This window comes from Centruroides vittatus, unplaced genomic scaffold (assembly GCF_030686945.1).
Source record: "Centruroides vittatus isolate TY-2023 unplaced genomic scaffold, ASM3068694v2 contig_1476, whole genome shotgun sequence".
Classification (NCBI taxonomy): domain Eukaryota; kingdom Metazoa; phylum Arthropoda; class Arachnida; order Scorpiones; family Buthidae; genus Centruroides; species Centruroides vittatus.
The window spans coordinates 53,316-63,740 of NW_027120915.1; the positions used below are offsets into that span (position 1 = coordinate 53,316).

At 27.5% G+C, this 10,425-nt stretch overlaps 1 protein-coding gene across 2 annotated transcripts in view; it reads right to left on the reverse strand.

Moving 5' to 3' along the window:
* Positions 1-10,182, reverse strand: part of Nubpl (NUBP iron-sulfur cluster assembly factor, mitochondrial) — a 48,040-nt gene extending 37,858 nt beyond the window's left edge. For both annotated transcript variants that reach the window (XM_067262444.1, XM_067262445.1), the window contains exon 1: positions 10,082-10,182. In XM_067262444.1, coding sequence (XP_067118545.1) covers positions 10,082-10,174 — 93 coding nt within the window. In that variant the 5' untranslated portion in view covers positions 10,175-10,182. The remainder of the gene's footprint in view (positions 1-10,081) is intronic.
* Between the last annotated feature and the right edge of the window lie 243 nt (positions 10,183-10,425).

Consider the following 10,425-nt stretch of genomic DNA (forward strand, 5'->3'; position numbering starts at 1 on the left):
ACTTGACCTCACTCGACACTTCATATAGAACTGTAAAGTTTTACAAACACTTTCTATTGTTGATTTAATTTTTTGATTTGTTTGCAAATCATATACTATTAATCTACCGTGGGTTATCCGAATTATAGAAAAAGGTATGTTAAATATTTGAAATTTTATAGAAATAGAATTTTTAATGTGGAATTTCAAATTGGAATAATCAAAGTTAGAATTTATGTTTAATAATAAATGTTACTATTAATTTCCAAAATTGAAATTTAAAATGTTTGAACTAGAAAATTATTAATATTTTAAGAACACTTCAGACTTAGAACTGACAGTAATAAATACAAAAGACACATATAACAACATTTCAACTTTACGTTACTTTCAATGCTGGAATGACCTTGCGGTTTGTATGTGGTTTTGTACAAAAGTTCAATATAACGGACAGTTGATGTCTGTCCAGCCAAAAGTATATGATAATTATAAGAAAACTCATTCATCGTAATGGACTTCTGCTACTACAGACTATTTTTCAAGTCTTGCAGACCATCGTTATTACAGACTTTTTAGTCACCGTTTCATTTAGTCCAGTCATTCTTTTATTTATTTTATTTGAAAAAAAATAAATACAAAATAATATAAAGTTCATTTTAATCATTTTTTTCGATGAAGATTTTCACTTACGTTCAGTTTTGGTTTCGTTTTCCGATCAACTTGTTTTGTTGAGCTGCAATTTGAAAAAATTGTAGAATTATAAATTCCCACTGTTGTCCATCTGTCTGTCCTTCCTTAAATTCTAGAACACAATTAGATAAACAAAAGTCAAGACCAGACATGGAAAGCCTAGAGGCAGGAAATTAACTACATAGAACTTCTGGTTCAAACCAACATCATGTTATTTCAATTCAAAACTTTTTCCCTGAAAGGAGTTAGATAGTAATAGACTAGTGCCAGTTATCTAACAGGAAAAGTATGATGTAAGGGGAGAGCATATATCTTAAATCAAATAAATTAAAAATGTGAATAAAATTGCAGCCCAGCATTGTTCAGTTTTGGTTTTCTTTCTCCATGAGTGACGAGTCTTGGATATGATCACAAAAGAAGACAAAAAGCTTAGATTTAATACAAAAAATAGATATACTGTATTTCATTAAATCGAAGATGGAAAATATCAAGCTAAAGTTGGTAAAGAAATGTTTCCGAATAAACAATTTTAGACATTTTGAAAGCAAGAGAAAAACAACAACAGACTTTTCTTAAATATAACAGTTCTAAAAAATAAGTATTTTACTTAGTCTTATACTCCTATATAATTTAGGCTGCATAATGGAATAAAATTTTAAATTAAGAAAAGTAAAGCAGTAGCAGCCATTTTTACTCTTTGTATAGCAAACACTTTAATCTAACAATAATTTTTTTTTGTGTAGGCAATTTTGATACAGGTGCTACTTAGTCTAAAGCTGAAAACCAATGCAATCAAGATTCTCTAATGTTCTAATGTGTTTCTACTGTATAATAACGTAACTTTTGATATAATGGATGAGTCTGTAATAACAAGTAATCGTGGAAAATGGTCTTTCATTATAATAAACCGATATCTTCAGTACCATAGTGGTCTATTACATCAAGATTTTACTATATTTATTAGTGCTGTATTTTATTCATTTTATTTTATCCTCAATTTTTAGATGTCAACAAAAAGAAAAGAAAAATTGAAGATGAAAATCAAATTTATAATGAATTGTGGAAATATGATTACTTTTTCATTCATTATGAAAAAAAACTTGTTTAATTTGTTCAGAAAGTATTAGAGTTTTTAAGGAATATAACATTAAAATGCACTATACCACTAAACATTACAATAAATCAACCAGTTTACTAGAGACTTAAGAGAAAGTAAATGCTGATAAAAGTAAATGCAGAAAAGAAATGCTGATAAAAACTGTAATCTCCCAGCACGTATTCTTAATGAAGACAAGTAATGAATCTGAATCTGTTACAAAAGCCAGTTATAAAATTTGTAATCTATTAGCAAAAAATCTTCATTGTTATTCTGATGAGATGTTTATAAAGAAATGTATTGAAAAAGATTATATGTCCTGATCAGAAAAAGCTTTTTGCTAATATTAGTTTATCTCGGTGACAGTAGCAAGAAGAATCAATGAAATGGCAGATAATGTTGAAGAATCAGAAAAAAATGAGTAAAAGCTTTTGAATATTTTTCCATTTGTTTGGATGAATCCATTGACATAACAGATAGACTTTATTAATAGAGGAAATGCATTTATATCTATTATTTCTATTGTAAAGAATAAAGACTGAAGAGTTATCTTTTAGACCTGAAACACATTTACTCCATTAATTAATGAAGTCTATATCAATAATGGCTCCTTCCTATGTGATAAGTTACTAGAAAAAGCCAAAAACTTTAGGTTTTTTTAAAAAAATTCATAGAAACCAGTAATGTAACAATTAATTAATTAATTCATAATTATGTTCTGGAAAAATCAGCCCAAAGAGGAACTCAAACCTACAACTTCTGCTTATTGTGCACATGCATTGCCAGTTACACCACCCAGACCTCCATCCAATCTTCACTTGCAGAATTAATGATTTAGATATAACCATATGGGTCATTCAGGGTGTCAACTGGGGACTTTAGCACCCACAGCCCTCCTTGGCTCTCAGCCAGCTATCACTTTCATCCAGCAATTCCCATTGTTTAATTAAAGCCTATTATAGCCCAATCTACCAGATTATTGGCTAATTTAAGACTAATTTAATATTTAGATATAAAGTAATTTGACTAGAAGTAGGTGGCCTAACTGCCTACCTCTAGTCAAATTACATTCCCTACCTATTATAGCTATGGCAGCCATATGTCTTTTAAGAGGACAATCCTTTATTTTATTGCTCTGTCTTTTATTTTTTCTAAAATAGCCATTTTGTCCTTTATTTTGTGAATTGAAATTTCATGTATTAAAAGTTGACACCAGTGAAAAGATTAAATGGCAACAAAATGACGAGTCCTGCCAACTTAGATGGGTTGAAATTTTAAAACATTTTACAGATAAACATGTATCTCTTAAAACAATTTAAAAATCATTGAATTTTGCTTGTTTCTCTCTAAATCTAATGCTCCCACCGAATGATTATCATCATCAGTGAACAATACTTAGACTGATGAAAAAACCCAATTAAAACTTGAACATTGGAAGCAAGTATTTATACCAAATGCAATTTTGACACAAATTGCACAACTTTTATGAATTTTTTAAAAAGTTCATTCTTATGAAAAGTAACGAAATGAAAATTTTTTAAAGTAATGATTGTTTAAAATGCTATGTATATGCTTATATCTTATTAACAAAGTTTTTAATTTTAGTGGAACAAATAAATGCAACCTGATTTATTATGAAGCAATTTCTGATTTGTCCTTTATTTTCTCCAGAAAAATATGGACACGATAATTATACGCAGATCATTTAGCATTAATTAAAAACTGTGTAAGTGAATTTATTGTTTATATAATCACAGTAAGTAGTGATCACTATTATGAAAATGAAAAACTGCTTTTTATTTTTTTCCCATACAAATATATTGACATCAAAATAAACACAAGTCATCAGAAAATTATTTTATTTTCTTGAATTCTTTAAAGACAATATTTTTATTAAATAAATTAAAACAAAAACTACATTGTTATACAACTGAATATTCTCTGTACTAAAAAGAGAGTGTATTTAATCATATAACCTCGTTAGAAAATATTTATGAAATAGTTATTAGATAATATCTTTTTGAAACTTATTTATTTGATATTATAAATTTTAATCATATCAATGTAATGGAATGTTTAATTTTTATTTTGTTTATTTAATATAAAACATATAAAATGAGAGTTTCAGAATTTTATTATTAGAAATCCACCAAATATTTTCTCTTAACCTTGATTCATTCTAACATTTATTTTGTATTGTATTTCTTATTAAATGGTAATCTTTATGTCAAGTTAAAAAGTAAAATTTTTTCTTCTAATTAATTTGAAATGTATTTCTTTATCATATTGTAAAATCACAGGCACACACACAAGCTATGTGTAAAGTACATGTTATAAACATATTATGAAAAAAAAATTCAATTTACACTTTTCTTTTTATGAATACTTAATTACTACAATATATCAAGCTGCATTTCCCAGAACCTTGAGCTACTTTGTTCTTTCTCAGACAACCTAGTGATCCTACGTTCCTTGGTAAGCCATCAAATCAATGTCATTCTTAATATATCCAGTACATATCCAATCAACATGATACATGCAGACGTATCCTGGGCAACCTTACAATGTTTCAAATTTAATAAAGATAAATATGCAACAATTAAATTCTTTAATATCTCATACATTCATGTAACTTTGTCATATCAACAATTTACAAGGAGTTTTTAAAATTCTAATCATCAAAAAAACTCTTATTCCAAATTTCAAACTGTTGCAAAAAATTTAACCATTGTTTAGTTGTTCAAAATTTTTATCATTGATTTAAAATTATCATCAACAACTACTCATAAATTTTTTCTCTCTTATTGTTTCTAGTAACACAGAACATAACTTCATTAAATTTTATTGTAAAATAAAATGATTTTACATCACTTTCTCCTGTAGTTTTAGCAGCAGAAAATACTGATTACTACAAACAATTTACCAAATATGTAACAGTTTAAACTTATTTTAAAACATTTAAGCAATTCACAAAATAACTTATTCCTAAAGCCTTAAAATTGAAAATATTCACATCACTTTTTACGATATAATTGTTACATTTTTTCATAAATTATTTAATAATTTAAACATTTTAGATGTAATATTCACTTAACAAGCATCTCAAAAGTGTTTCAAAAACTTGCTAAATAAAAGATACTTCTTCTATAACAAAAAAATAAAATTATACATCAAAAACTTTACACAACTTTTATCACAAAAATCAAATAAATTAAATTTTTATATATAAAAATAAAACAAACAGAATATAGAATTAATAAAGTTCTTTTAATTCTATATTAATTCAAAAATATGTTGAAAACAAATAATAAATAACATTATGAGCATAGACTCCTGCCAATGTTTCCAATATTCAAACACTTTACAAAATATGTCTTCATAAACAATGATAGAAAAAAAATGAAAACATGCATATTTAAGTCATATTTCTTTTCTCCAATATTGCAGGATTTAAATTATTATTGTATGTATTATTATTATTTTATGAAGGTCATTAATATTTTAATAAAATTATAATTTAACATATCCATTCAGTTTAGAAAATTTCCTTTATATATTCCTACCATTCCCGAATAAATATTTATTCTTTTCGGAACAATTCTGTTTATTACAGTAATTTGACTAATTTTTTTCACCATTCTATATTCATATTTTATATAAAATGATTTGTATATAATGATGATAGATAAGATTTTGAAACTTGCATGTAGTTTGCTTGATAATTCTTATTTTCTGGAACTAAATAATTGAACTGAAATAAATTATTTAAACCATCAGATTTTTCAAAATATAGTTTTTGTTCATATAGTCGTCTTCCAAAATTGACATTTTGATCAATAACTTTAGTGTAGGAATCAATTTTTTGTTTTTTGTTATTCATGAATATTTCTGGTTCATATATTACTGCTTCTTTTCTTTTATTACTGTGCAGTAATGGTTTGTAAAGATTCCTTTTCATGCTGTTTAATCTAAAGCAATGTCGAGTAAGATTTCTACAAGGATCGGGAATATTTTCAAAACCCCAATAATTTTTGTGGTAATCTTTATCAATTAAAAGACTCCCATTTACATCACTGTTTTGTAAAGTATCTGCAAATGTATTGTTATTAAATGAACCATTCATTTTCCATTGTTCATTACTATTTGAAGATGGATTAATATCTTTTTTATTCTCATTTTGTAAAAGTATTTCAGAACTATTCTCAGAACTATTTTTCCACTTATGAGTACTTTTATATGATTTATTCACACTTTCATTACCTAGTTTCCTGAAACAATTCTGCTTATTTTCTGCTTGAACTAAGAATACTTCTGTAGTATCTTTTTTATTTAAATATTTTTTTTCTTCTTCTCTTTTTAAAGATATACTTTTGCTGAAAGATTTATCTACCTTTTTCTTTTTTTCATCTTCTGATTCAGAACTATCTGTACAAATATCAGATTCATCAACAAATAAAGTAAGATAATCTGATTGATCTTCACTGTTTGTATTGTGGAGATCTTTCTCAAATGTAGATTTTGTTGTTAATTTATTATAAGATTCTTCTTTATTGGAACTGTTTTCTTTTATACATTCTGCAAAAGAATATGCACTAGTATTTGCTATAAGAGTTGATTCATTTTGAACAATTTTTTTCTCCTCCTGATCAATGGTATCATCATCTGCAATAAAATCATTGTCATTATCCTGATCACTAAATGATCCTTTTAATGAATTTACATTTTTTATTGGTCTTAGTTTAAAATGGTCTTCAAATACTTGATCTTTGGATCCAAAAATATTTTCTTTCTCAGAGTATTTTTTAAATTGATTATCAAAAATGACTTTATCTTCTAGACAGCAATTTGATAATGTATTACATTTAAATTTGCTATTTTCTTTAATAGCAGGAGAAACTAAAAACTCTTTACAGAAAACTGCATCATCTGTCTTAGTAGATGCTTTCTGAAAAGACAATGGTTTTTCTATAACTTTATTTTGCATTTTTAAATCTTTGGTAATAATAGAAATATCTTTATTAGATGAATTGCAAGAGTTGTTATAAACAATAAAATTGCAATTATTATTCTTAAAATCACATGTTTCATTATTAGATTTTTTATCAATTTCCACACCTAACTTTATTTTAGGAAAGTTAGGAAAGTTTTTTTCTTTCTCTGATGAATTCAATATATTAGTGTTGTTTACATTGCTTATAAATTCAATTGTATCTTTTTGATTCTCTTGATCATTCAAAATTATTTTGATGTTATTTATTTGCTTTTCCTTGTCAGAAAAATCTAAAAAATTATCAACTAAATTAGTCTTTGTAAAATTTGATTTATCATCATCATCATCATCATCATCATCATCATCATCACTATTTCTGCATAACTTCCACAGAGTACTTTCCAATTCTTCAAATGTTTCTTCACATTCTGAATATGATAAATCCTCCATTTTCTCTTATATAAAATGAATTTTATCTAAAATTATTATAAAAACATTTATTAATAAAATTACAAAATATTCATTTAAATTTAGAATAAAATTATAGTTAAAAACCATTGCAGATATCAGTATAGATCAGGGGTCACCAAACTATGGCCCACTGCTGCACTGTGCCACAAATGAAGTAAAACGTAATTATTTATATGGAAATATAGTTTGTAAGTTAACTTACTACGCTGAAAAAATAAGTTTAAGTAAAAATGCCAGAAGTGGTCCAACCTGACTTTTGTACCTGACAGTAATATAATTTTTAGGGTAAATCAGTAAAATAAAAAATTTGGTGACTTTTTGCAACTTGGGATATCAGAGCACTTTTCATGTCTGCTTAAATTAAGTACCTGCAATGAAGTTTCTAAGAAAAGCGATTACAAACTTGCTGCAGTGGTCGTGTTTGTGTATTCACTGTACTGTATTGAACAAAGTGGTTATGTGGCACGCAATAGTCATTCTCTTGGTTATCTAGCCAACTGTGAAAAAAGTTTGGTGACCCCCTGGTATAGATGAATGTATCAACTTCTTAAATTATTGAAATAAAAAAGTATGATTAAGATAAGCATCTGACAAGAACTATCAAAACTGAAAGCAGGAGATCCCACTGTATTACATATTATTATTATGTCCAGCTTTTTAAAGCAACAAATATATTACATTATTTCAGTCCAGGAACAATAATAATATAGATGAATAAGATCCAAATAGTTATGCAAAATGTATTTTTTTCCTTACTTAATCATACCATTAACTGTGGTTAATGAATAATATGTCAAAAAGTATGATTAATTTGCATGAAATTGTATAGTTTTCTTGACACTGCATAAACTCTTTGATTTAGCATATATTACATATTTAAGCATATATTTTTATAAGAAATGAAACATAAAATAATTTAAGACAATTAATTACATAAACATTACTTATATACAAGTAAAGAAAATTTCAGAACAAACGATTCATAATTTTTAAAGTTGTGCGCCATTCTGAGTAGCATGATGAAATCTGTTTCAGTTATCAGATTGGCTTGACATCATCAGTGCTTCTGTTCAAGTAATCCTTGTTTTACCTAATAATGACCCCAAACTGCAAGAATAGTGATGCGAGCAATTCCAATATGCCAAAGAGAAGTTGTAAAGTACTTCCTTTATGTGAAAAGGTGAAGTTTTCAACTTAAGGAAAGAAAACACTTATATGTTGAGGCCATAATCACAATATCATATAATTATTTGATTTTAATATTAGTTAGTGATGTAAATCTCATTGTGCCTAATTTATAAATTAAACTATCACAGATAAGTACATATAAAAAAAAAACACAGTGTATATAGTATTCAGTAATAGCTGTAATTTCAGACATCCACTGAAAGTCTTAGATATTTCCTTGCAGATAAGGCCAAAGAAACAATAGCTGCATTGCTCTTTTGGCCTTGGAGCAATGCCTCCCAGATCTTCATAGACCAGTACATTATAAAAAATCATGTTGCAGATCAGCAAATGGATTTTGATTTTTTACTTACCATTATAAGTGCTATTATTTACTCTCATTTTTAAAAATAAAGCTATGCAACAATGTGGCAACACTTTCACACTATCAAGTTTAATAGCATGCCCTTCCTCACTATGACAGTTAGTGCTGAACTCTAAACAAAAACGTTAGAAAATTTTATTTCACCAAGCAGATGAAAAGCAGACAGAAAACCTGCATTGGAGAATATTCTGATGTTTATCACAGGTAAAATTGTTTGCAGGAATAGACAATATACCTATAATTAATAGTTTGACTTAAAGATTTAAAACCTACATATACTTTCACATTAAACAAGATAAAAATTACAAAAAAAAAACAAACGACAAAGATAAAAACAAAAAATGGCTCAATTCAAGCTCAAATGAGATGGTTGGAACCTTTTCAGAGCTTATCCATAGGAACAAAAAGTCAAAGGAACCATATCTCATTACTTGCTTTTGGCATGGGGTAATTGTAAATACCAGATTTTGTAGTTAAAACGATACAGAGAAATAATAGGGAGAGAAAGATTCTAGTCTGTATACTAATTACAAAATTATACAAAATTATTAATTGCTTATGGAAGCACTGGCACTTGTGAATGACGACACCTAATCCTGAAACCAAAAAATGGTAGAAGTGCATCTAGGTAGTCCCAATGGTGGTACAGTACTTCCAAGACTATGGGGTTTAGGCCTACGTGACTATGTCGACTTTGATTAGCCCATTTGACTGTTCGTGGAGTACATGATGCTACAGTTTTAGGGTGACGTGGGGGCTCGCTCCCATCTGGGCAATGAGGTGCAAGCAATAGTGAGCACCAAGGCGCACATCTACATGCAAAGCATGTAGAATAGGCAGTAGACTGATACGTGTTAAAAACTGACCTTCGTGCCCTAGGGACTACCTAAGTGAAATTTTACCCCCCCCCCAAAAAAAACTTGATATCTCGTTTTTAGCAAACAAAATAAATTATTAAATAGAAGCTTAGGCCATAATAGAGACACATAAATAAAGGGTAAGATTGCAGATGTGAATGACCCTATTGGAACTTTAAGAGGAGTAGAGCACGCCCATAAAATAAACCCCCCGTATGATACTTTGGTAAAAGGATACTTTTAAAGTCTGCACCAGATTTTCAAATTGTGCTGTATTTTACTTTAAGTTACAAAGATTTCATTATACTTGATTCAAACACAATTATTTTATAATTAAAATGGTTTGATATAATTTAAATTTCAGTTTTATTAATAATTATACCTCAAAACTTAATTTATTTAATTCACACAGTCGCACAATTTACATAACTGAAATATAAACTTACAAACTGAATTTTATTCGAAGACGTCCAACGGATTAACCTAGTGGGGTGTTTAAACACGTGTATTAACATAGCGCGAAACACAAATCGCGCCATTACTAATATTTCACAAGTTGCCAACTCGAGTTGGCGAATAAAAATTAGTCTAAAGAAATCTATTTTATTCATTTTATTCCTAAAAGATTTATTTTGTGAACTAATTTATAACTAAAACTATTCTTTGAATTTTAATATTTAAAATTAATACAGTATTTTCTTTCTAACCCGTTCACTTTGGGGAAAACCTTTCCTACTGATATATTACAATATTAAATTAAATCAAAGCGAATATATTGAATAAATAACCA